General features: G+C 46.0%; 1 protein-coding gene across 12 annotated transcripts in view; it reads left to right on the top strand.

Annotated features, from left to right (window-relative positions):
* The window catches only part of dock3 (dedicator of cytokinesis 3), a 173,872-nt gene that overhangs the window by 109,375 nt on the left and 36,794 nt on the right, over nt 1-27,703 (top strand). For all 12 annotated transcript variants that reach the window (XR_013131732.1, XM_077008187.1, XM_077008180.1 and 9 more), the window contains 13 exons: nt 1,046-1,087; nt 1,544-1,698; nt 12,264-12,345; nt 12,574-12,634; nt 12,840-12,987; nt 16,552-16,640; nt 19,059-19,184; nt 25,243-25,367; nt 25,457-25,619; nt 25,808-25,914; nt 26,640-26,811; nt 26,931-27,028; nt 27,125-27,208. Coding sequence is in view for 11 of the 12 variants with exons in the window: in XM_077008187.1 (XP_076864302.1) it covers nt 1,046-1,087; nt 1,544-1,698; nt 12,264-12,345; nt 12,574-12,634; nt 12,840-12,987; nt 16,552-16,640; nt 19,059-19,184; nt 25,243-25,367; nt 25,457-25,619; nt 25,808-25,914; nt 26,640-26,811; nt 26,931-27,028; nt 27,125-27,208 (1,452 nt within the window). In the remaining variant the exon portion in view is untranslated. The remainder of the gene's footprint in view (nt 1-1,045; nt 1,088-1,543; nt 1,699-12,263; nt 12,346-12,573; nt 12,635-12,839; nt 12,988-16,551; nt 16,641-19,058; nt 19,185-25,242; nt 25,368-25,456; nt 25,620-25,807; nt 25,915-26,639; nt 26,812-26,930; nt 27,029-27,124; nt 27,209-27,703) is intronic.

The following is a 27,703-nucleotide window of genomic DNA, read 5'->3' as shown; positions in this document are numbered from 1 at the left end:
GGAAGTGCTAGGGCAAAGGCTGGGCGGAGCTAAAGGGAACCAACCGGAGTGACAGGAGGGGGTGGAGCTAGACGTGACACACTGGAGGAATGGATGAAGCCTTTGTGAATTTTCAGTCATTCTGTTTTTGTCAGAGTTTGTTCTCGTGATGTTGTCGTGACGTCAGCACCTTGTAGCCTCTTTTCCATGTCAAAGTTACACGCCCAGAACATGGCGAGCCTTTGTGTCTGTGTGGTGGATGTGTGAGTGTGAGTGTGAGTGTGAGTGTGAGTGTGAGTGTGAGTGTGAGTGTGAGTGTGTGTGTGTGTGAGTGTGTGTGTGTGTGTGTGTGTGTGTGTGTGTGTGTGTGTGGTGGATGCGTGTGTGTGTGTATACGTTTTCAAACACATACACACTAAGCCCAACTAAGCCCAGTGTTGGAGAATGTTTGTACAATAATTTAATTGCCATGAGGTACCTTATTATATTCCATCTTTAAAAAAAGACAGTCTCTTTTTTTATATAAGACAGTCTCTTATATAAAAATATATATATCTTTTATATATATATAAATTCCCCTTCCTGTAACACTGCAGTAACACGTGAATTTCCCCGTCGTGGGATCATTAAAGTTCTATTCTGTTCTATTCTATATATATATATGGTGCATGTTAGTCTAGTCCTGTGCTCGTCTTTTTGAGTGTTTCATGTTAGGTCTTTGCTACTTCAGTAGCCATTGCTTGCTCAAAATAAACTTCATTATATGACTACTCGTCCCCACATCCTGCCTAGACCTCGTACGTTACAGCTATTATATCAGTATCCAGGAAGAGCTCATTTCTGCTTTCTGCTGCCAGCATGTTTTACTCAGATTGGTCCAGTAGAATTGGCCCGTCCCTGTCCTCTACCCATTTGGGACAGACCCAGCAGTGTAATGCTGCTCATATGCCAGACTCTAACCAGATCAGACATATATCGCTAGGGATTTTTCACACATGTCTCCAGTGATGTACTTTCTCTCCACCCCCATTTCTCCCCATCCTTTTTTCTCTCTATCCCCTTCCAGCATCTGTCCAGCAGACACAATGTCCAACAGAGCACATCCCAGGTACAGCCGTCACCTTTCACAGTGTCTTCTTAATTGCGATCAGAGCTGTATAAGTCACGGATGACCTCAAGCTGAAATCTGTCAAACTTCTGAAACCTGGTTGAAACGCCCTGTCAGTGGTGTGGTGCACGTGCTAAATGTGATGATATGCTTGTGTTAAGATTGTGTTTTGTGGTGAGAATTTCGCCTCAAGGTCACGGCTACGCGAGCCGTGTGTCTAGTATTGTTTATGCATATTCATGAAATGTCCGTGTGAAATATCCAATAAATGCACATGTGAAATATTAAATAAATGTGCGTATGAAATGCTATATACTTTTTAGGTTTATGCCTAACATGTTTTTATTCATAAATATGTATTGATAGTAAAGAGTGGTTTGTGTTGTATGGAGTGATGTGCTGTATATTGGTGTTAGAATTGTGCTAATGACTGTAATGATTTGCCTTTGTTTCCAGGGGGACAGTGTACGGCAACGTCATGGTGACGTCTGTAAAATACCAGTGCCACACCACCTGTTTGTCAATCTCAAGAGCTTCACTTACAACACCATTGGCGAAGACTCCGACATCTTTTTTTCTCTCTATGACCTTAGGGAAGGCAAGCATATAAGGTGAGAGGAATTCTGGGAAATCAGCCAGCCATGATATGTGGCAGACCGCTCTAGTCCCTCTACCTGTGAATAAAGGACATCAAAGGTCTAATTATTCACACTAAAATAAAAATAATGGAGTAAAGTAGCATACAAATCCCTACAAACTAAATTGTGACTGGTGCTATGGTGCACAGATATATCAGCGATTGTATGTTTAGCACAGTTGGCTAACTGACGTGGGCCCAGATTGATAAACGATTGAGCGTGTGTTGTACTTCCAGGCCCCATTTTACTATTACAAATGCCAATCTATACATTCGGGTTTCAGCTGTTTTCAGCGCATTTCTTTGAAAAACCCATTTCTGAAGTTATGTCATACAAGGAATCCACCAGCCTTAAATCAGGTTTATTTAGCCACCTTCTCACCTTCTATACATGCATGTGGCCGTTTCAGACCTCTAGGCTGAGTTTGAATGCAGTTTAACTCTGGCTTTTTGGAAAAATATGATCACCTGATTGGATTAAGAAATTAGGTAAAAATTAAAGAACCAAAATGGACCTCTTTCATTTTCCCAATGTGGCTTAGTCAGTGGAATTATACTGCCCACATTCTGTTGGTATATTGTCCCCCATACTATTTCAAGCAAATTTACGTCTGAAATTTTTTTTCATGAAGCCATAGTGTTCCTATAACATGTATTTCTTGATATAGCAGCCATTTTGTTATTACACCATGTGGGTTTCAAGCTAGTTGAGGTAGCTAATGTTTTTCACTATAACCCAGTGTCTTTTGCTTCTGTAATATTGGTGCAGGACAATGAAGATGTTTTCATAGTGCAGTGACTGTCTGAGATTACCACAATCTACTGGCTTTACATGACTTGTCAGGCTAAGAACTTTGAGGTCCAGGTTTTCATCCTGTTATATCCTGCAGTCTGTCAGGTCAGGGTTGCCAAGTCATGCTTGAATTCACTCTTCCATTACTCCTTTCTCATTGTACTGGTTCCTTTCCTCCTGGTGATCTGCTGGATGAATAAGGCCCACCAGGGCTTTGTCTAACACTGCTGTTAGTTATTCTGAGGATAGTTTAACAACTTTTAAATCCCAGGGATGCGAATCTCATAGAGGCTGCTAGACCTAAAATTGTGGCTTCCATGCAAAGCTTGGCATGCTAGCCAATAGAGATTTGGCAGTAGCAGGAATTATCAGGAAAATTTTACTCCAGCTGTTAAGCTGGTCATTATTAACTGACCTAGCACTGCAGAGAGATATCTTACATCACCACGTTTTAGACATTTTTATCATTTTAACCAGAATGGAAACATAAAAACATGTAAATCTGTTGTCATGCTTCTGTTGGTGCTGACATTGTAGAAAACCATCGCATTGTTTCCAGACAGGAAAAAAACTCCACATGACCTGGAGTGAGTGAGAGAGAGAGATTCATAGATTCATATATATGTGTGTGGGTGTTTGTGTGTGTGTGTGTGTGTGTGTGTGTGTGTGTGTGTGTGTGTGTGTGAAAGAGAGAGAGAGAGAGAGTCATAGATTCGTGTGTGTGTGTGTGAGAGAGAGAGAGAGATAGAGAGAGATATTTGTGTGTGTGTGTGAGAGAGAGATTCATATGCGTGTGTGTGTGTGTGTGAGAGAGAGAGAGAGAGAGAGAGAGAGAGAGAGAGAGAGATTCGTATGTGTGTGTGTGTGTGCGCTGATGTACAGTGTTCAGAGGGTATATGTTGCACACTCACTAGTGCTACAGTGCATTCCCACTTACGTCAGCTCTTAGCGCTCACTCTCCTGTGCACTCTGGTGCACTCTAACTATCCCTTACTGAACAGGAAAGTCAGCAAATGTAAGGATGCGTAAGGATTTTGCTTACCAGTTCTTAGCCCTATATACAAAACTCTTTTGATCACATGACCACACATGGTAATGGGATATCTTATGACTACAGACTGGAAAGAATCCCCCACCCGTGAAACATATTGGTGGTCTGTCAGGTGTTTGTCTCATGAAACGATTGCTTATCTACAGTATATGGAATTTTGTGCTTCACAGAGAGTTGCACTTCTAGACATTATCCAGTAGCTTGGGATGTGAGGAAGGACCTCATTTAGTGGCTTAGTTGAAATGATCCTGGCACAGGTGTTCAACTTTGACCTCATGAAAAGTATCCCTTGCTGGAAACAGGTGTTGCAAGCCAAGATACAGCTGGTAGTGTGACCTGAAGTAAACGTGCTGGGAGCTCTAGGTCACACCTGCATGTCAAGGGCACCTGGCAATGATTGCTAGCAGTTGGAAATAAGGCAGTTTCCTGCAAAAAAAACTCTTATAGGTTGAGGAGCTGTTTTAGATCTTTTATTTAGTTATTTTATTGAATAACTTAGTCCAGAGAATTGCCCACCCACATAGACTCCTGGACAGGATACTGTACCCGTCAAACACTGGGACATTTCAAAACAGGAACATTCCCCTGTCCCACTAGTTTTAGCAGCAAGGGATCCCCAAACTCTCCTGGAGACAGATCATGAAACAGATGGACCCTGCTGGTGAACAGACTTTACTGTTGCAGATCTAAGCAAAAAGAAACTTCTGGAAGAGTCTCTGAAGGAGGAGTGAGGTCACCTTTTAGGTGGCCAACCACAGCATATTTTAGGTCTAATAAACTGGATCTTCTTTGCAGCTTGTCAAAAGACCTAAGAAGCACTGTTTCACTCGCCCGAGTGCTTAGGAAACAGCAGATACTTTCTACCTGCATCTAAATGAGGTCCTTAATCACATCCCACAGATTGAAAAAAAAAAATCTCCCAGATGTCCTAAGTGCTAGAATAGGACAAACCAGATTATGGCCACACTTTCACGCAGGTCAGCATAAATGGAATTAGAATTTTAAACTTGCACACCAAGCATGATCTTATCATCACTCACATTGTGATCCAGATTTTACAAAAACAAAGGAAGAAGAAAAAAAAAAGCTACAAACCTCCATGGATGCACCCACATTCCCAACATTATCTCCTAACTGAAGCAAGCTGACATCAGTGATGTCTTGATTACTCATGCTCTGAGAGGGGCTGACCACAGGACACATACCACCAAACTTCCAAACTGGAGCAAACCTGCAAATGATGCTGCACTTTCTTGAAGCTCAGGAATAGAAAGCTGCATGGTGCCTAGCATAGTGAAATAAATATTCTGCTGATCATTATATAGGAAATTAGGAGAGATCAAACTTCTCCACAGCTCTGAAAAAAGCAAAGGATCAAACATGAACCTGAGCAGGTTGCAGAACTGTGAAAGTAGCAGTCTTCTGGTTTCAGGAGCATTGGAGATGACAACTTGGTCTGGAGATGACAACTTGGTCTGGAGATGACAACTTGGTCTGGAGATGACAACTTTGTCAGGAGATGACAACTCTGTCACAACTCCTGCACAAAACACGCCACCCTCAGAAATGCCACATCCATGCCTCTGTGGTGGTTACTGCCCGACACAGTATTTAAACAAACCTGCGCTAGTAAAAAATCAATCCTATGCACACTATGAAAATTACCGCTCTCTGGAAATCATGTGTGGATCCAGAAGATGTTTCGTCAGCTAACATTCGGACCCTCCTGAAAACCAAACCTTGATACATTCAACTCATGGTGAGCATTTTGAAACCACCTCAATGCCACTATCAGCTTAACTGCTAGGCTGGGATCTTGAGATCATTCCTTCACAGTGGATGAATGCAGTTCTCAACACTGTCAATTCAGACATGATAAGTCCATCTGCAGAGATAGCTGTGCAGGCTTGTAAGTAAAGCATAAGAATGTCTTCTTCGGTAATCGTAGTGTGGCTTTAAAAATAGTTGGATTATGATAACGTGATGTCTGCAGCACAGTAGTATAGGAGAAGTATCATGAATGAGGTCTGCTCAGGCCTGTCAGCTGACCTCTTGAAGGTCTTTGTTAACATGAGCAGGCAGGTATCTATGGAGCATTTTTCGGAAATTTAAATGGCAATTAAAATCTTTTTTGTTTTAGCACATTCCACACTTTCAGAATGAGATTCTAAAACGCTGGTGTCCGACATCTTTGTGGGAAGCTTGAGAACAGCATAGAGGAGAATGAAGGACCTTTTTAAGGTCTAGGAAGTCTAGGCAAATTTAAGCTCTCGAAACATTAGCTCGAGATCATTTTTTGGTTCAGTGACCCACAGCAGCTGTGAAGGCCTATGCTGAACTGGACTTATACCTCTGATACCTGTTTCTCCATTCAGCAACTTTAATTCTCATGATTTATGCGTCTGGGCACAAGCCTGTCAGGACACCAGCCTGTCAGGACACCCCGGCCTTGAAATTCAAACCTGGATAAAACAGGTAAACAAATTACAGTTCGCCAGGTCATCTACATGATGGCGCTCTGTAGGTGTGAGGCCTGGGTGTTTTATTGTGCACAACACTGCGGTGCTTGAAGTTCTAGGCTGCCTTTTGGGGGAGATTGTTTGGTGCATTCAGAAGTACTTGCTGTAGACCAGCTGTAAAAGTATTTAGGCCACAATCAATCAGCATCTTCTGCGCTGAGCCCTGCTGATATTAGACTGCTAAAGGACTGACTCCTGGGGGAATAATTTACGCCTAACTCTACCGCAGCTGAGGCCCCGGAGGAGAAGAAAAACGTTCACAAGGACCATTTTTGGCTCGTGGGAATACAGAAAGTTTCTGAAGGACCAATTAAAAACAGCCTTAAAGAGGTGAGGTGTTTGTGAGGAGATTGGAGAACAGAGCCATTGACCACTGTGACTGGGAACACCTCCGCTGTGGCAATGTGCAAAGATGACCAAAGGACACAAACAAAAAGGCTGCGGAATCTGTTCTAGAAGAAAACGCCTCTGACCACCTCAGCTGTCCAGACTGTATAGTTTGATGCACAATACAGTACGTACATCACACATCAGACTATATTAGCCAAGAAATCTCTGTTATGACTAAGAAACACAGTGATCTTATGTTGGAATATGTTGGAGATGTGCTGGGACTCTCATCACTCCTACCCTCACCTCTCTCTGTCTCATAGACCCCCACCCTCACCTCTCTCTGTCTCATAGACCCCCCCCCCCTCACCTCTCTGTCTCATAGACCCCCTACCCTCACCTCTCTCTGTCTCATAGACCCCCCCCCCCCCTCACCTCTCTGTCTCATAGACCCCCACCCTCACCTCTCTCTGTCTCATAGACCCCCCCCCCTCACCTCTCTGTCTCATAGACCCCCTACCCTCACCTCTCTCTGTCTCATAGACCCCCCCCCTCACCTCTCTGTCTCATAGACCCCCACCCTCACCTCTCTCTGTCTCATAGACCCCCCCCCCTCACCTCTCTGTCTCATAGACCCCCTACCCTCACCTCTCTCTGTCTCATAGACCCCCTACCCTCACCTCTCTCTGTCTCATCATAGACCTCCTACCCACACCTCTCTCTGTCTCATAGACCCCCTACCCTCACCTCTCTCTGTCTCATCATAGACCTCCTACCCACACCTCTCTCTGTCTCATCATAGACCCCCACCCTCACCTCTCTCTGTCTCATCATAGACCTCCTACCCACACCTCTCTCTGTCTCATCATAGACCCCCACCCTCACCTCTCTCTGTCTCATCATAGACCTCCTACCCACACCTCTCTCTGTCTCATCATAGACCCCCACCCTCACCTCTCTCTCTCATAGACCCCCACCCTCACCTCTCTCTCTCATCATAGACCCCCACCCTCACCTCTCTGTCTCATAGACCCCCTACCCTCACCTCTCTCTGTCTCATAGACCCCCTACCCTCACCTCTCTCTGTCTCATCATAGACCTCCTACCCACACCTCTCTCTGTCTCATCATAGACCCCCACCCTCACCTCTCTCTGTCTCATCATAGACCCCCACCCTCACCTCTCTCTGTCTCATCATAGACCTCCTACCCTCATCTCTCTCTGTCTCATCATAGACCCCCTACCCTCACCTCTCTCTCTCATAGACCCCCTACCCTCACCTCTCTCTGTCTCATCATAGACCTCCTACCCACACCTCTCTCTCTCTCATCATAGACCCCCACCCTCACCTCTCTCTGTCTCATAGTCCCCCACCCTCACCTCTCTCTGTCTCATCATAGACCCCCACCCTCACCTCTCTCTGTCTCATAGACCTCTCACCCTCACCTCTCTGTCTCATAGACCCCCCACACTCACCTCTCTCTGTCTCATAGACCCCCACCCTCACCTCTCTCTGTCTCATAGACCCCCACCCTCACCTCTCTCTGTCTCATCACAAACCCCCAACCCTCACCTCTCTCTGTCTCATAGACCCCCACCCTCACCTCTCTCTGTCTCATCATAGACCCCCCACACTCACCTCTCTCTGTCTCATAGACCCCCACCCTCACCTCTCTCTGTCTCATAGACCCCCACCCTCACCTCTCTCTGTCTCATCACAAACCCCCCACCCTCACCTCTCTCTGTCTCATAGACCCCCACCCTCACCTCTCTCTGTCTCATAGACCCCCCACCCTCACCTCTCTCTGTCTCATAGACCCCCTACCCTCACCTCTCTCTGTCTCATAGACCCCCTACCCTCACCTCTCTCTGTCTCATCATAGACCCCCTACCCTCACCTCTCTCTGTCTCATCATAGACCCCCACCCTCACCTCTCTCTGTCTCATAGACCCCCACCCTCACCTCTCTCTGTCTCATCATAGACCCCCCACCCTCACCTCTCTCTGTCTCATAGACCCCCCACCCTCACCTCTCTCTGTCTCATCATAGACCCCCTACCCTCACCTCTCTCTGTCTCATAGACCCCCACCCTCACCTCTCTCTGTCTCATCATAGACTACCTACCCTCACCTCTCTCTGTCTCATAGACCCCCACCCTCACCTCTCTCTGTCTTATCATAGACCCCCACCCTCACCTCTCTCTGTCTCATAGACCCCCACCCTCACCTCTCTCTGTCTTATCATAGACCCCCTACCCTCACCTCTCTGTCTCATAGACCCCCACCCTCACCTCTCTCTGTCTCATCATAGACCCCCTACCCTCACCTCTCTCTGTCTCATAGACCCCCTACCCTCACCTCTCTCTGTCTCATAGACCCCCACCCTCACCTCTCTCTGTCTCATAGACCCCCACCCTCACCTCTCTCTGTCTCATAGACCCCCTACCCTCACCTCTCTCTGTCTCATAGACCCCCACCCTCACCTCTCTCTGTCTCATAGACCCCCACCCTCACCTCTCTCTGTCTCATAGACCCCCCACCCTCACCTCTCTCTGTCTCATCATAGACCCCCTACCCTCACCTCTCTCTGTCTCATAGACCCCCACCCTCACCTCTCTCTGTCTCATCATAGACTACCTACCCTCACCTCTCTCTGTCTCATAGACCCCCACCCTCACCTCTCTGTCTCATAGATCCCCACCCTCACCTCTCTCTGTCTCATCATAGACCCCCACCCTCACCTCTCTCTGTCTCATAGACCTCCACCCTCACCTCTCTCTGTCTCATCATAGACCCCCACCCTCACCTCTCTCTGTCTCATAGACCCCCACCCTCACCTCTCTCTGTCTCATCATAGACCCCCTACCCTCACCTCTCTGTCTCATAGACCCCCACCCTCACCTCTCTCTGTCTCATCATAGACTACCTACCCTCACCTCTCTCTGTCTCATAGACCCCCACCCTCACCTCTCTCTGTCTCATCATAGACCCCCACCCTCACCTCTCTCTGTCTCTTCGATGTGTGAGCACAAATTTCAGCTTTTGTTTTTCGTTCTTCCATTCCTGTTGCTGTGATCTTAAAAGTGGAAAGCTGGTGTTTGTTGTTGCTTTAACGGCTCTATAATGGAGGTAGTTTTGATAAATATGCTTACACACTTTGGGTATGCTCATGAACACATGGCACATAATTAGGAGATGCAACAATGTCCAACAGTTTAGAAACATTATTTGCTTTTTTGATGTTTTTTTTGCTGTTAGTAAAATCACAATTTAAATGACATACATTTGGTATTATTAACTCTCTGCTTTGTTCAGTGATTTAAAAATGTACTGCATCGTAACATTATGTATGCAACACCAAGAAGGTCCAGTACTAGCCAAGAGATTATTCACAGCACCCCCTTCCCTCCATCCCTCTCTCTCTCTCTCTCTCTCTCTCTCTCTCTCTCTCTCTCTCTCTCTGTCGCTCTTCCTCTCTCTCCCTCTTCCTCTCTCTGTGCCCACCCACTCATCAGAGATTTGACAGCCCAGTATTGGGCCAGCAACCTCCTACTCTAAAGCTGTCCTCCCTTTGCGTACCTCGGTGCTGGCCACAGGGTCAGCCCAAGATTAGGCATGCACAGATTGGACATTTATAAGTGATAAACCTGATTTTTTCTCAGTGTGCCAGGACAAGTGAGAAATTGTGCACTGGGTCCTTTTTGCACAGATACAGAATTCATGTTGTTCTTCCGTTTCTCACATGCACAAGGATATGTGTGTTGTGCTGTCCTGCAATCCGTCAGAAGTAGCAAGTGTGTCTCTCTGTCAAGCACAATGATACACACATGTGTAAGCTTTCAGAAGTAGCTGGTGTTTCCCTCTCTCTCCCTCGCCATCTCTCTATTTCCCTCCCTCTCTCCTTCTCTCTCAACCTCTTTCACTCCCTCTCTCCCTCCCTCTCTCTCCCTCTCTCTCCCTCTCCCCTCCCTCCCTCTCTCGTTCTCTCTCTCCCTCTCTCTCTCTCTCACACACACACACACACTAACATGCCAATCACACAGATGCTCGATCTGCTTGCACTTCCTCCCGTGAGGCATGCTGAGGTCAGTACCAGGAGCTGTCCGGCTGGTTGGGAGCTGTCCTTTCAGCACCACCCCTGCTCTGCCAGCTAGCGGGCAGTCTGTTTGGCTCTCCAACGCACTACTCTCATCCCTCCCCACCACCAGCGCATTACGCACAACAGCTGGCCTGGCTCTGTTTCCCAGCGGGCCCCCTGAACACTCCTGCTCCTGATATTTCTTGACATGCGCCCCACCCCCGTTCCCACGCAAACCTCCTGCCGTGCCGCTGACTTTGATGAAACGTCACCGAAACATACGCTATTCATAACTCTCCCGTTTTTTTGCGAGCGCAGCGTGGCGTTAAGGACAATAGCTCAAGTGGCTTCGGAACGGAACAAAGCCGGGAAAAATAATACAGCTCGTGTACACGGTGGAAGGTTTTAATGAGTACCTGTCACTGGTGCCAAAGGACAGTGTTGTATCCTCTAGAGACACTGTTGTTGATCTCCAGCAAGCTGATTGGGCGTTCTTGGTGGGAGCGCGCGGGAAAGAAGCGAGTCAGCTAGACGGGTATCAGCCACGCGTTCTCCCAGATGAGGACACAGACGTTTGGGCACATGTACACCCAGCTATTTAGGTCTTATTATATACATGTGACCTTCCAGCTATTTTTTAAACATCTTTTACAGCCTGCTTGAACTCCCCCTCCCCCTTTAAGCATGAGATAAACCATCACATTCTAGTAAAGCAGTCATGTATAACTCCTAGTCTAACTCTAGGGGGGTGCAGAAGGCATAACTGCATAACTGCCCACCCAAATGGAAATTCATTCCATTTTGCAACAAACAATGAATCTCACTGCAGGAGAATACGGAAGAACCAGCCACTAGTCCAACCAAAACAAAATATTTCAAATATTACACCCACACACTGCTACTCTTCCAAATTTTAAGGATAATCCTCCGTTACTTTTTAGTGCCGCAGTGTTCTCACGAGGGACCCGCTGAACACCTCTGTCTTCTTGACTTTTCTAGTTTTTAGATTTTACTTTCTACAACCTCTTTGACTTCTTTCAAGTGTCCATCAACTGGACAAAACTGCTAATTGCTAACTGCTTTCTGTTCTTCAGTGTATCTCAGTGTAACTGTATATCAGGACATCAGATTTTACTTCGAGATGATGAGGATTTGAATCGCTTTGAACGGTTTTGAACTGTGACATGCGTTGTGTTTTCATCACAGGATTTTATTTTGTATCAGGCTCTTTGTTTGCTCTTTAGTCGCTGCTCTAGTAAACTGCCTCCCACTTCTCGGGAGCCTCCTCTAACCCCCATGCCCTTCCGCCTGAAGGGCGCGCGGGCTGAGATCCCGGCCTGGTTACGACCCTACTGGCGCCCTTCACTCCATTAGGCCAGAGTCCCGCAGACGGGACACGTGCTGCTCTCCTTCATGCTGATGAGATTAGAGCCGCTGCTCCTCCGCCCACACCTCCACCCTCCCCCGTCACCGCTCTGTCTCTCCATCCCCACTGGCCCAGACTCCCTGCAGGAGATTTAGAGAGAAGGAGGGGCGTTATTAACCACTCGTCTCCTCCATCTTTCTCATCTCCCTCCATGAGAGCTGGAATTGAGTTAAAGGGTTTCAGGGTGGGAGGGGGATTGGGGGGGGGGGGTGTTGTCTTTAATTGAGAAGTTGCATTAAGGGAAAAACAGGGATCATTTAGCTGTTGTGGGATGAAGTAGCAAAGCTTACAGTTACTCAGGCATACGATACGATGTGAGCACACATCCCTGTGTGATTGCAGCGAGAAGTTCATGGTCAGACTCAACAAAAATGGAGGCCCAAAGAACCCGGAGAAGGTGGACCGGCTCTGTGCGCTGTTCACGGTAAAGACTGCTAACAAAACTGCACTTAGGACACAAGTCCTTAACACAGTATACACTATCATTAACTTAAGACCTGCATTTACACCTAAAACTGTTCACGGCAGGCTGGAAAGTGAATGTTACTGTATGTATGTGGACTGAACAGTGGGCATGATTCTGAAGGGGACGCTCACTCAAATAACCATTTTTTGCTGCCCAATTCACATTGACCTCACTGTTTCCCTGCAGGACCTTAGCAATAAAGACATGAAGAGGGACCTGTACATTGTTGCTCAGGTCATTAGGACAGGTGAGTCCCCCAGGGAATGTTTCCTGTGTAATTCAGTGAATGTTTCCTGTGTAATTCGGCCCTGTTGAAGCCTCCGCCCGTCCCCTCCTCCACCCTCTCCCCCCACCTCCACACCCCCTCTACCCCTCTCATTTAGGGCCCTGCACACAGCACCTGTCCAATGCAGGCACCTGTATATCTGTTTATGTGACTCTCCTGTATGCAGGGAGGATGTTGCTGAATGACTCCAAGAAGGGCCCGCCGCAGGTGCACTACCGACGGCCCTACGGCTGCGCCGCTCTGGCCATGAGCGACGTGCTCCAGACCATCGCCGAGCTCAAGGAGGAGAAGGACTTCGTGCTCAAGGTTTACACGTGAGTGACGGGCCACTTTGGCCGGGAGTCCCGCCCCCCATGACCAACCCGACCAATCAGGCCTTCGCCGTTAGTTTGTGAAAGCTGTCCTCGCACTACCTCCGTCCCGTTGATGATTGATGGCTCACGTTGAGCACTGACGCTCACCTGGAAGTGTGTGGAAATGAGCTAGCAGTGACAGATGGAGCTCAGAAATGGGTTTTCGCTCCTGTGTCAGGATTATCCAGTGCTCACCAGTCTCATATGTATCCTGCTCACATTGTTGTGCTCAAGTTTTTTCTGTAATACAAGCTGTGCTCTCTTAAACCTTCATACAGAGGTCCCAAGTACTTTCCAAATGCTGACGGCTGCATGCTGAATAGCATCAAAAGAGAAGGCCATGCACCAGGGCAGGAAATGATGAACTATGACGTGTCCAGGACCCACTTTGAACTGGTGTAGCCATCTAGGACTGACTTTGAGCCCTGCTGGTTTTGAGGTCATTTGCATCTTATTTTGCAATTTGTAGTTACTACTACCTGGTAACACAGGGTTACTATGTTCTGAACAGTCACTAGAAGTAGTATCTTGAAGCTCTTCTGGGCTTGAAGCTCTTCTGGGCTGTTTAGAAGCCAATAAGCATGAGTGCACCGGTCGCCCCCACGCCCCCTCCCACCTCCCCCCCCCTCCCACCTCCCCCCGGCCACGAGGAGCTGCGCTGAAACTAGAGACGCAGAAGAGAGCGGGGAGATCCCCTGTGGCCCCGCGCTGACTCACGGAGGAACAATTCAAGAAGGGTAATTCCAGTATTTTGAACATGGTGTCTGGACTCTGAACAGTCTTTAGAACACAGGGTGGTGTTTGTGTTCTGAACAGTCTTTAGAACACAGGGTGGTGTTTGTGTTCTGAACAGTCTTTAGAACACAGGGTGGTGTTTGTGTTCTGAACAGTCCGTTTAGAATGCAGGGTAGTGGGGTGGTGTCTGTGCATGTAGAAAGTGTGGATTGGAGTTGTGAGTGTAAAAAAGCTTTCAGAGACCCACCTGCCTAAACATGTACTCGACATCACAGTATTTGTGCTCAGCAAAGAAGAGAATGCTAGCGCTGGTGTTGCCTTGGGAACTGAGTAACGGGAGCGGACCTGTGATAGAGATGGGGTGGGATGGTGGTGCGGAGTGAGAGGTAACCAGCAACACTTCTTCGTGATAACCCAACAGTCACACAAACACATAACCGTGGCATCAGGCCATGAGCTGACACTGCTGTGAATGTGGAGAGAAAGAGAGAGAGAAACAGAGAGAGAGATTTTTCCTATTTTCCTCTTCACTTCAGAAAGAGTTTCAAAATATTATTGACAACATAAAGCATCAAACTTGGAGTTAAACAAAACCTTTGCCCTCCCCCAAAATTGTTTTGTTTAGATTGTGATGTGAATGTATGTATGATCCTGAGCTTGTGGGTGCTCTTTGAAATACCTCAGGTAGGGTTTATTATGTCATGGAGTTTGGTACTTCATTATGTCAGCAAAGTTACTGCATACCACAAATGGCTCAATAAAAATGTTACGGCCTGTGTTTAGAACTTTTAGGGTTGCATCTTCTGGGATTAAAGTCGCTCAGCCAGGCACTGTGAGTCATTTCCAGGCTCTGTCCCAAGCTCCCGTCAGCAGCCGCTCTCGTTGTGAGAAACGTCCACGCTCCATCCACTCAGTGAAGCCCCTAAAACCTTCTAAAAGGACCACAATTGGCAAAGTTGCCCATCTCAGTGTGAAGATCTTCTGAAGTTCTTCAGGGCAGTGCGGTAGCCCTCGATGGCGAGCAAGTGACCCCCCCGGCCTGTGCTGGCTGTATTTCCTTGTGGCGGCTGCATATGTGTGAGGCTGACACTACAGAGGTGGAAGAGAGCGGGGAGATTCCCTGCAGCCCCGCACTGCCTCACAGAGGAACCGATGACGTTTAGAAAAGAGAGCACATGTCTGTAGCACGTAAAAGAAATGAAAGAAATGAATGCCTCATCAATTGACATCGTCATGGTATGCGCAGGGCGGTTGTGTAACTGCGTTTATATTGAAGCAGAGCACGAGAGTAGTGCACGAGAGTAGTGCACGAGAGTAGTGCACATGTCCAGGCATTAAGTGGGAAGGAGAGACAGAGGAACAGTCACAGAGATTTGAATGCATTGTGCGAGGACACCTAGTGGTGGAATGGAGTATAGAGCCTTTACAAAGGCTGTGTGTTCCACTCCAGTGGCCTTGTGAACCTGTTGAATACTGTAACATGGCTGGGATGATTCTTCATATCTCATATCTGAAACATTGATAGACGGTAATGTACAAATATTTGATTGCGGTTGCACTTCTCGCCATTATGAGCGAACTACAATCAAGACTTATCATTCAGACTTTTCCTCCAGCCACCATTATGCAGAAATGCAAAGTCATGCAGGCAGGAAGACAGGGGAGACTCCAGCATATGGTGTGGCTGTGGCACTTCCGCTGCGCCTCACTGTGTTTGTGTTAAATGGGCGAGCGACAGACCTCCTCCGCCCCCCAGTGCTCCGTGAGCAAGCGTGGCGGCCATGCGGACGTCCCCGCCAGATGGACTCAGCGGGAGAGGCGACGTCGCGGGGCCCCGGCCGGAGGGCGAGCACGCTCCCCGGGACCTCGGGAGCCTGGCACGGAGCTCCTCTCGCTGAGACTCAAGGTCGGCCTCGGCGTGAAGCCCCGTCAGCCAGGAAGATCTGATCAGAGTGATCAGAAGATCAGAGTGAATCAGTGAATTCTAACAGCTAGCCTACGGCAGCCAGCGCACGCAAATACTGCGGAATTGCGTGAGATCGCACGCAAGTGTTTCACGTCTAAACTTTTACCATGGAATATGCCAATTTCCTGTCATTGCAAAAATAAAAGTTGACGATTGCTTTGTTAGTTTGGTTCTACTTTGAACTTTTTTAGTCTCGTTAGTTCAGTTTGGTTCAACTAAGTGCTTTTTGTTCATGAGCTACATAATATGAGCTCTCAAACTACGTTGCGGCGGGCTTCGCTGACAGTTCTCTGAATGCATTTGTACTGAATACATGGGAACACAGTGTGAAGCACTGTTTTCAGCTTCTGTTCAAGATCCTAAGGTCTTGATACCATTTAAAGAATTTATGCTGTAGATACAACCAATAAAATCTTAAGGAGACACAAAAACTTAATATTATGCCACTAAAACACATCCAAATATGAAACCACTTTTATATCTATGCAAAAGAAATGGGGGATATCTCACATGTTTTAACGTACAAGATTCAGTCTTCGTTTTGTTTAACAACTGCTGGGTATTCACACACTTTACATTAATTTCATGAGTATACCTGTATTCTTATAAGGGAAGGCCCACTTGAAGTAGCCATTCTCCATATGAAGGACTGGGCTTTTAGTTATTTTTCTAAACTCAAAGGTTGAGTGCACCGTCCATTAGAATTCTCAACCTCTGGGAATAAGTTGAGTCGTGATGGTGGATTTCCACCATACTGCTCCACACCCGCTGCCATTTTCCTCCTTATGACGGATCTGTCCTTTCTCTCTTCTCATCCTGTGTAGATGTAACAACGAGAGCGAGTGGTACCAGATCCACGAGTCCATCATCCGCAAGCCCAGCAGCAAGTTCACGGCTCCAAGCACCAACTACGGTTTGTGATCTCTGCTCTTTAGCTGCCGTATGTCTGTTCCCCCTGTGGAGCTTGTTGCTGACTTATGCCAAATTTCCACGATCGTGCGAAAACTGACAGTATGTTGTCTTAGCGTTGCGTTTGGATTGCTGTCTCTTGGCAAGAAAAGTGGAACATATATAATCATTAGGATCGGGTCTAAACTCTCAGTTGGGTCTTCAGCGGGTGCTGAAGCATTTTGGCTATAACATAATGGCTACATTTTTATGAAGTACTTTAAAGTGTTATAAAGTGAGATCCTCGAAGGGACTGAAGGAACAACAGAAGATTCCCATAAGTGACTGTGCTACAGCTCTTCTTGGCATAGGATAAGATCACTGCTTCTCCTTTAGAATTGCCTGTGAGGGGCATCTGTGTAAGCTAAGGTATTAACAGTGACAGTACAAACTGATGACCCTTGTTGAATAACACCCCCTTTTGCCCAAAAGTTACCCCTTCCTGGCTCCAAACTTCATTGGTCCCAGACAAAGGAATTGGAAAGTTTACACAAGAATGTCATCATGCTCAAACACTCTTAAGATTGTGAAAAGTTTCAGCTCAAAGAACATACATTGATTGCTCAAGTGGGTTTTCTCCATGGGTAGGCAGCCAGACCAAGGGGAGAAAGGCCATCAGAACCAACACTGACACAGGATGTCATCACCTCCTTCAATTGTATCATTGAGGAGCAAATATTATACGGCTTTTCCCCCACAATGAGACCCCATGAGAAGATGCATTCTGCCAAATTTTGTCACTGACATTAACAATAACAATATGTGCTCTGCCTTTTATAATATCAATGAAAAAGTGCTTAATATAAAAAGAAGGAGAAACATAAAATATGATGGAATAAGATGGATCCATGAAGTGCTGATTTAGTAAAAAATAAAAGACACAATGATGGAAAAAAGATGTCCAATTTAAATACAAAAGTGACTAAGTGTCACGTTGCGGAGGGCCCCCTGCTGGTCGCCCCCGTCCACAGCGGCAGCTGTCCTGTTGTGGTCATGTGGTGTTCGTCCCTCAGGTGGGCGGGGCCCGCGATCCATCTCACCTGAGGGTTGTTTGTTCGTCTGTATATGTCTTGTCTTTGTACCAGTTGACAGCTGGTTATTATATCCTTAATTCGGATTGACTCACATTCTCACTCACGGACATTCTTCATTAAACCATCCTTTTTCCCTGAGACTTGGCGTGATCGCTTCCTTTTTAGTTCGCTCACCCTGCCCGTCACACTAAGAAACAGAGATAAACATTGAGAAACTGTTTGTATTGTAATGATATGTACCAAAATACCAGTAATTCTGAATGTGTTGCTGGGACAATTAAGATAACTTTATTAACAATGCATGGAAACTAATGATGCTGATCCATAATTCAGCTTTTAATTCTGTAGCCACAGTGTAGTTTGAACTGTTGCTTGAACACAAATGGTTACCTTTCATTAAATGTCTAGTGATTATCTAGTATTTGTAAATTTGATATTTCTCTCAGAATATCAGGAAAAAAGAGAAAAATAAACACCCCATATGGTAAAAGGATGCATTCACTGACAAACGCATTCACTGTGTTCATGGACAAACACACTTATTAAGGAATACATGAATACAAAACTAATCAACAAAATCACCCATACAATCAGCTGTGGCAAACTCGATTTCAATGGTGCGCAATCCTAATTACTCTGGGTTCTCGTAGAGCTGGTGGTCTGTGGGCCTGAATCGGTCTCTGTGGACTTGAAACCGAGCTTTGTCTCAGCACTATGTGTGCGTTCCTGAACAGGAGGTAGCTCAGAGTTCTCTACTGGGAACTATGTAGAATGCATTAAACCCTAAAGGCCTGCAGTTAGATTGCCTTGAGCACTTGGGGATTTTCAATGATTGAAAGCGCTGCTTGTCTAGGCAGCAGAATGAGAATGTGCTTTGTAAATGAAATGCGCCCCACGTTCCCCTTTGGAGACAAACTCCATCCTCAGGTCTCAGGAACTTTTGGGGTGTCTCATAAAGTGATGATGTTTTAATCTAACACCAAGGATGTTCACCATAGAAGTGTTTTCAGGTTACTACAGTGAATGCAGATAACAGACAATTGGATTGTTTAAAAAATATATTATAACCCTTGAAAATAATAGATAGAAGTATTTATGGACACTTATCCTGCCATGCATAAAAAAGCATTTTTTAACCATGGAAAGTGTGTCAATCACATAGGGTGTGTAAAGTTTTACAAGCCTCTAATAACGGTTGAAAATGTTTGTGTCAGAAACTGCTGTGTGATCTATTGTCTGAACTCTTCTCACCAGTCCTCTTAGATCCAGTCAGTTCATTGGATTTTGCTTAACGTCCCTCCTCTATGTCTTCTGTCCGTCTGTCCACCGCTTCACGTCCGACTGGGCAGGCCTGATCATTTCCTTGCAGCTGCTGAGAGGAGAGATGGAGCAGGTTCGGCGTGAGAACCCCATGGTTTTCAACCGCAGTGTCGCCATCACCCGCAAGCTCGGCTTCCCTGACGTCATCATGCCAGGTGAGCCGGTCAGCAGCCCCTTTACCATTTCACCCAACGAAGGCCGAAGAAGTGGCTGTTAACCGCATACCAGGTTTTTCTTGTGATGTTCCTGGAACTAAAAATTATGCCAAATTACTGACAGCGCTCAGTAATGGATAATAGGATGTGGTTGAGTTGATTGTATGCCTGTGGGATTATATTTGTTCCTTTATAGTTGTCACACAACATGGCCATAGGAATAGTCCTGCATTCAGGCATCAGTCCCCTGTCAGTACAAACTACACTCATGACGCCTGTCCCCATGACCCCTCACACACAGCCACTGTAATAGACACACGTCAGTAACGCATTCACGCTCCTCCCAGTCACTCAGACACCTGGCGTCTTCCTCTGATTGTTAACAGTACTTGCTTGTGATCCTGTGTGAAAATAAGCTTTGCCATTGGTCCAGAGCTTCGTGTTGGCCAGTTTCATGGCCCGTATTATCTTTCCTCTCCCTGTTCCGTGTCTTCTCAGCTTGAGCCCTATGCACGACTGTTCTAGGGCTTTGGTTATTTCGGTTTTGCTCATTTTTGTTTGGTCATTGAATGAAGATCTTGCTTTGAATTTGTGCTTCAGCTGTGAGATAGTAATCAGGCACAGCAAAACACAGTGGTACGCGCACTCTGCCTTAAGCTCATTATAAACAATATGATGAGATGAGTAGCGTCTCAGGTGTGTTACGCTTACCTGATTATGTAATTAGAGGCTAGGCAGACTGAGTAAATCACAGAAACAATGCAGTGATGTCACTATTATAAAAGCTGTAAAACAATGTGAATGTGAATTACACCAACGATAGCAAGATGGTTGCGTGAGCAGATGGTGGAATCTTGCATCTCTATCAGATTTAGCGTATATTCCTGCTCATTTCGAGTCTGTTCATACAGAACAGCTCTAGTTTAACAACCAACACCCCACAGGTGTCTACGTTTTTGTTGGTTTTATCACCAATATTCGAGTCATTTGGGATGTCCAGAACAGCAGATGCTACACACTCCTGCTGGCAGGAAGTTCTTGAGATCCAACTTCCCATCAACCACAGTAAGAGACTTATAGACTCTTAGTCCAACGCCACACACTAGAGATAGAACAGCAGACAACTCTAGTAAGACCAGAGGGGGTCTTCCCCCCCATTCTACCTGGAGGCTAATGCTAACCTTGCTATAAACTAACTTTATACAGCCATTAGCAAACAACAGTCTGCTAACCCGAACACTGCTTTTATAGTTAAGGACAGCACTCCCAAAGTTACACCAACATGTTTCCTGCAATGTGAGTGGAAAGAGTGGATCATGTTTACACACACGTCCTGAAGTGTGTCCAGCAGGGACGGACTCCGTACTTCAGGACAGGATTCAGCATATGTACTGGAGGACATTCTCTTCACAGGCTGCTTGTGTCTCTCACACTGACATTGACACCTACACCTCCTCTGTGCTGGGTTATATCAAAGCCACTATTGATAGTGTTACAACACTGAAAAAGCCATGGATAAACAAGGAGGTGCGTGTTCAGCCCAAGACCCGCAACATCACCTTCGGATCAAGTAACGCACAGGACTACAGTTTATCCAGGACACACCTGAGGCGAGGCATCGATAAGGCCACAAGCTACAGGTAGAGGAACTCTTCTCTACCTCTGACCTCTGACCTCGGCAGGGCATCCAGGCCATAAGTGTCTACAAGGCCAACTCCACCCTCAATACTGCAAACATCTCGTCTCCTTTCTGAATGAGTGAAATGACTTTTATACCAGCACCAGACCCTCTGCGGTTCACCAGCCTCTCACGCTCTGTTCTGTAGACGTCTACGCTGCACTGAGCCGGATCAACGTGTGCAAGGCTGCTGGCCCAGAAGGCGTTCCCGGGTGTGTTCTGAGGGCTCGGGCAGAGCAGCCTGTCCCTTGCCCAGGCGGCTTTGCCAACAAGCTCCAAATCTACCTCCATCATACCAGTGCCAAAATGCTCCAGCACAACACACCTGAGTGACTAACGTCTTGTGATGTGCTTTGGTCCTGGCATTTGTTGATTTCAGCTCAGCATTTCACACCGAAATACCTGCCAAGTTAGTCACTAATCTTGGAAATCAACAGCTCAGCATGTCAGGTCAGGCCACACCTACTCCATCACCATCACCATCTCAACACAGGCTCACTGGGTCCCGTTCCTCTTCCCCTTAATCTGGGACTGCATGTCTGTGCGTGGATGCAGTTCCATCATTAAGTTTGCTGATGACACCACGGTGATTGGCCTCATCAGCAACAATGACCTACAGAGAGCAGTACAGCACGTCATGGACCTCAGGAGCGAGGGAGAGGCACGCATGACCCCATCCGCATTGATGACTTGGGAATGTGTCTCCAGCTTCAAGCTCCTGGGAGTCCACATCTCTGAGGACCTGTCCTGGATCTCCAACTCCTCCAGCGTGATCAAGAGGGCTCACACACCCTGAAGTACTCCACCCACCCTGAATGACCCCTCCCACCCTGAATGACTCCACCCACCATGAATGACCCCTCCCACCCTGAATGACTCCTCCCACCCTGAATGACTCCACCCACCCTGAATGACTCCTCCCACCCTGAATGTCTCCACCCACCATGGATGACTCATCTCACCCATACATTCCCATACATTGTGATTTCCGGATTATTTATTTTTTTGATTATGTCTCTCACAGTGGACATGCACCTAAGATGAACATTTTAGACCCTTCCATGATTTCTAAGTGGGAGAACATAGTCGCAGGGTGTCCAAATACTTATTTTCCTCACTGTACATCATAATGTGGATTCTGTACATCCTGTACTTGCTGCTTATTGCACTTCTGATCAGATGCTAAATTGCATTTTAGCTGTGATGACAATAAAGTTGAATCTAATCTAATCTATTCTAATCTAATCTAATCTCCCATTAGGTTAGATGGAGACCGACCAACAGAGAAGCTCCGTTAACGTCTGGGGTCATTCCTGGCTTCAGCAGCAGCCCAGTGTGAAATGCACCTGTTTATAACAGGGGTATTATTTGTACAGATGTGTGTTTTCTGAGCTGTGACTCAGCTCATATAAAACACTCTACCACAATGTCTTCCTGACCCTGTGTGGCCGCGTGCCAGCCACCCGAACTGGTCCAGTTATAATCACAGACAAGAGCCTGGTCCTTTAAATGCAGCATTTTGAAATGCCAATAAGCCGATAAGGCAGAAAGAGCTCCCGCCTCTGTCCGGTAGTTAGACATGCGTTACTGAGAGGCAGAGAATCTATGAAACAAGAAAGCCTGGGGAAACCCGTTATGATGTGATTCAAAATTGCATCGTTGATTTCCCTAATTTTCTAGACTCAATATGGTATGTAGCTGACTCATGGTCCCAACCTGGCATCGTGTTTTCAGACTGAGGGCACTTGGTGTCAAACAGTAGCAGCACGTACCGTACCTCTGCAATTAAAAGGAGGCTTTTGCAGTTAGGATGTAATGAATGTTGATCTGACCCACTAGACTTTCAGAAATTGTATTTATAGAGTCTGACTCAGCAAAGATTAATTTCTTTTCTCTTTGTCTTGGAGTAGCTAGATGACAAGTAAGATGTTCACCAGTAACATCAAATGCCATGTTAAATTGCAGAGACGGTGGCCAATATATGTATATCATATGGATGAGATGGGTAGGAAGTGAAATGGGGAATATTTACTGATCTTTATACGATTGGCCCCTTCTCTAAAATTGCATTTGTGTGCGTGTCCAACCCTCTTCCCACGCTCATGGTGCCCTTTAAGAAAGGAAGATAGATGATTGTGTCACCAGCACCATCCTTGGTCTCTGGTTTCTTTGGCTGCTTCTTATGTAAATTTATTTTTTATCAGCAGTGTGGTTTTCATATCAGATCTTTACTAGGTGCATGGTTAACCCCACTCAGACCTGACCTTTATATCCAGCGCTGTGAAAATCTCATAGACACCTTAAAGGATTGTGTTTACAACTATTTATTAGGACAGTATTTATTGTCTCAAACAAAATAGGCAGGTTTATTTGTACATCACTTTTCATACACAGTGTAAACTCAGAATGCTTTGCAAAGACACGAGCATAAAATACTCAAGCATAAAATACATAAAATACCCCCCCCCCCCCCCCCCCAATCCAAAGCACAGCTGCATGCGACAAACTTTTTACTGGGAAAAGGGACGTAGCGAGGGCGTCCGTGGAGCAGACATATGGATGGAGTTTGTTTGTACCGTCGCTGTTTGCAGCCTGTTTCAGAGCAGCGGGAGATGTGGTCCGGCTCATCTGGCCGTCCCTGCTGATCCGGATTCTGTCTGCTTCTCCTTGCCTTCTTCTGTGTGTCCGTATGTGACTTTGAAGCAGCGTTTCCTTTGATACTTTTTATAATTATCATCTCAGATGTGAAACACTCATCTGTCTGGGCACTGTGCACGCCAGACAAAACACCAGGAAATTGTTTGGTAGAAGCACACAATCTTTAAATAGTGTTTTCCAGACACTAAACAGCTTGGGTTTTCATCGTTTTTCTCAGGCTGTACAGTTGTGACTGACATTTTGTTTGCAGTCAAAACACCAGGTGGGAGGCATCATCTGGTTGAATAGCAGGAGTCCTTTATACAATTTCAGATACTGACTTAGTGACTTTTGAACCTAGCGTTTGTGGATACATATGAATTTTCAATTTGTGACAAAAATACTGTGTGCTTAACACAGACATGGACTTAATAATTTTCGTGACACAAAAAGAAAACACTTTTTTTGTAGTTTTAATGGTTCCTCTGCACTAAAATATTCCTTTTGCCATAAAAAAGCATAAATACTGTGTAATTAGTCAACAAATAGAGACGATGACACATTTTGCTTGAAGGCAAACTGTCATTTACTTCAGAATCAGCCACATTAAGCAATATTATTTTTCAGCTGCAAAATTTTTTACATCTTTCTCATTTGGAAGTACTGTACCAAATTAGCTTGCATTGCAACTTGTTTTGCTAAAAGTCTCCAACATATCTGAGATCAGTGGCAAAAGAGTGTGTTAAGAAGCTTCCGGTAATTACTCAGGTTGCCACGGTGGCCTGTGGAGTGAGACAGCGCTGAGGGTGATGGGGGGGCAGGCACAGGGAGGAGATCGATAGCGAGGGATTCTGCTGGCGAAATGGGGGATAGTATGCAGTCTAGCGTGATATTTACCCGGGGTTGGTGTGGGTGAGACAGGCAGGAGGTGGAGGGGTGATAGAGACAGTTCTGGGGATGACTGCGCTAACCTAGGAAAGCACCTGAAAGCACTTTTGTGGGCTGTAATTGGCAATATTGCATTAGTTGTTAGCTGCTCCATTTTGTTTTATGTTAATGAGATATTTGATTGAATTGTGCGGACAAGGTCTGTCGAACTAAATGTGAGCGCTTATGTCAACATTAAAACTAGTATGCTTGATGTAATGTGCTGTGAAGCCATTTAAAGTCACAATCACAGCGGTGTGGGAGTAGATCCTATTTTTGGTGTATTGGCACAGGCTTAATGTGTTACCTCCATTTACGACTGTTTGGATATTTTTGCTGGGTGGCATTCAGTTTTTTAGCTTCCTCTTTTAAGAGCAAGCATATCACAAATTAAAATGGAAAAACCAAAGCTGATTTTTATTGTAATTTGGTCCTATACTTTAAAAATAAAATGTGGTGCTAAGAATGCTAATAACTCCCCTGCATTATTTTGATTCAGGAGAGGCCTGAAGATAAATAAATGGGTGAATGATCTGCACTGGCTTGTGTTAACAACATCTGTTTTTTAATGGCACCATGAAGTAAAGCTCAGATAGATCTAAAGGTCTGTCCTGGGAGACTGACTGCTCCTCTAGGTGACCGCATGTCAGTGCGGCGATGTGGTTAGCTCGGTGTGGTAGAAGAATGACGTGCCGTATTACAGAGGCTTCCTCTGATCTCCAAGCCACACCGCAGACAACATGACAAAGTGTCTCGAGTGGCGTCTTTGACTTCATGCTCACCAGATCACATGGATGTCTTTTGTCTGTGTTTTAGGTGACATCCGTAACGATCTGTATCTCACGTTGGAGCGGGGTGACTTTGAAAGAGGTGGGAAGAGCGTTCAGAAGAACATCGAGGTGACCATATACGTGCTGTACGCTGACGGAGAGATTCTCAAGGTGCGTCCCTGAGGTCCACGCACGCCCTCGTGGTCGAGGTGCCCGAGTTTGACAAACACCTTTATTGCTTGCTCTTCTGTCTGCCCTAGGACTGCATCAGTCTGGGGTCAGGAGAGCCAAACATGAGCGGGTACCACTCTTTCGTCCTCTACCATAACAACAGTCCTCGATGGAACGAAGTGATCAAGCTGCCCATCCCCATCGACCGTTTCCGTGGATCCCACCTGCGCTTTGAGTTCCGACACTGCTCGAGTAAATGTCACGGTCTCCCACCCAGACTGCTTGTAGATTCGGGACCGATTATAGAATCCAGATTGCTTGTAGACTCTGTGCAGTCGAGATTCTATGCATTCAAGGTTCCCGTTGATTGTCACTTGCCGTAATTTCTGAGGGCTTGACGTTCTGCCATGACGTTGTTTGGATATTTTTCATTTCTGCAGCGAAAGATAAGGGAGAAAAGAAGCTTTTTGGGTTTAGCTTCACGCCACTAATGCGTGAGGATGGGACCACGCTATCAGACGAGAGTCATGAACTCTACGTGTACAAGGTCAGGACACCAACTGCTGCTCATTAATCTAGAGTAGATTATTCCAGAGATCTAAAGTTCTCTCAAAATGTCATGAATCGTAATGCATCCATTAAGCCTTGCTTTATAGCTTCCAATTGAAATGCTAGTATAAAGGCTAGTTAAATGTTAGTTATTGTGTATATCAGTGTGACTGTGTGATTTAATTTTCATTTCGTTTTTACTTTTGAAATTCCTATGATACTGTGCAGGTTTTATGTAGTATGTTATACATTAGTATGTAAAAAAGAGAATGTAAAACATTTATGTTATTTATGAGATTTATGTTTCCCATAAATCAGTGTGATATTAGGATGGGATGTATTATTTACAGAAAAGTTGTGCTTTAAAATGACCAGATTAGAAGGATTTCTCAGATAGCAGGGGCTTCTCATGTGTCCATTACAGCCAGCACAATGAAACTGTTTAATGATGTATGGTATTATGCTTCAACTTTATCAGAGATGGGTAGCTTTTTTTTGCTAGTGAACAGTAAATCTTGTTCAGCTAAATCACTGATTCCCATCTAATCAGGAGTGTAGCATATAGTGCAAATGTTATTGTCCATTCTGCTCATGAATACCCGGTGGCCCTTGGCACCATTAACATTTAATTCACACATTACTGGAAGTTTTAAGCTGCATGTTAAAATGCAGCATTGCGTAGGGCTGCAAGAGCCGTGATGAATGTGGACGTGTGCTTGGCAGTGTGAGGAGAACACCACCTTCAGCAACCACGCGCTGTACCTGGGCCTGCCGTGCTGCAAGGACGACTTCAGCAGCTGCCCCAACGTCCCCTCCAGCCTCATCTTCCAGCGCAGCACCAAGGAGACCCTGTGGATCTCCACACAGCTCTCCTCCACCAAGCTCACGCAGAACGGTAGTCTACGCATGCTTTAGGAACACTTTATAAGGCTTTATAAGGCGTTATTGTGGCTCGACTGCAGTCATTAAGTGCTCGTGGAGTGACTCATCAGTGTTGTGATGCATTATGCTCAGTGGACCTGCTGGCGCTGCTGAAGTGGAAGGCCCACCCAGATCGCGTTTTGGACATCCTGGGCCGCTTACGCCATGTCAGCGGAGAGGAAATAGTCAAAGTAATGCTAACTGGAATGATATTAGCAGATATTAACATCCCTTTATTTAGCTAATACCTCACTAAATATAAGTTTCATATCTCCTTTCATTTTCAGTTTCTTCAGGACATCCTAGATACGTTATTCTCCATCCTCGATGACAACACCGACAAATATGGCTCACTGGTGTTTCAGTCACTGGTAAGAGGGATTTGCACAATAAATCTTCATATCACACTTTTTCGAATGGACCACATAAGCTTAAAATCCACATTTTCTCCACAGTGTGTGAGTGTCTAAATGTGTTTAGTGTGTGTTTGTGCTTACTGTGTGTGCTGGTTCATACTACCTGTGTCTTCCTGCTGTGCCTGTACCGACAGAGACTGTGTTTGTGTGTGTGTGTGTGTGTGTGTGTGTGTGTGTGTGTGAGAGAGAGAGAGAGAGAGAGAGAGAGAAAGAGTGAGAGATGAAGAATGGTAGGTCTCAGTTGGCAGGAAGCCAGCCATTATTAGTCCACGGCTGCCTGGACTTGCTGTCCCAGGGGTGTCTTTAGCTTTTCAGACCTCTACACAAAGAGTGAAGGAGGTTCAGCTATTACCTCCCTAAACGTGTCTGTCATATCTTCAGAAAGGGGTGATCGCTCCTCTGTTCTCTGCCTACCGCCACAGCCTGAGGAATCGGTGCTGATCGTTTCAT

The sequence above is a fragment of the Brachyhypopomus gauderio genome, chromosome 1 (genome assembly GCF_052324685.1).
Source record: "Brachyhypopomus gauderio isolate BG-103 chromosome 1, BGAUD_0.2, whole genome shotgun sequence".
In the NCBI taxonomy this organism is placed as follows: domain Eukaryota; kingdom Metazoa; phylum Chordata; class Actinopteri; order Gymnotiformes; family Hypopomidae; genus Brachyhypopomus; species Brachyhypopomus gauderio.
Note: the sequence above shows the minus strand (reverse complement) of the source record. Positions and strands in the feature narration are given on the sequence as shown.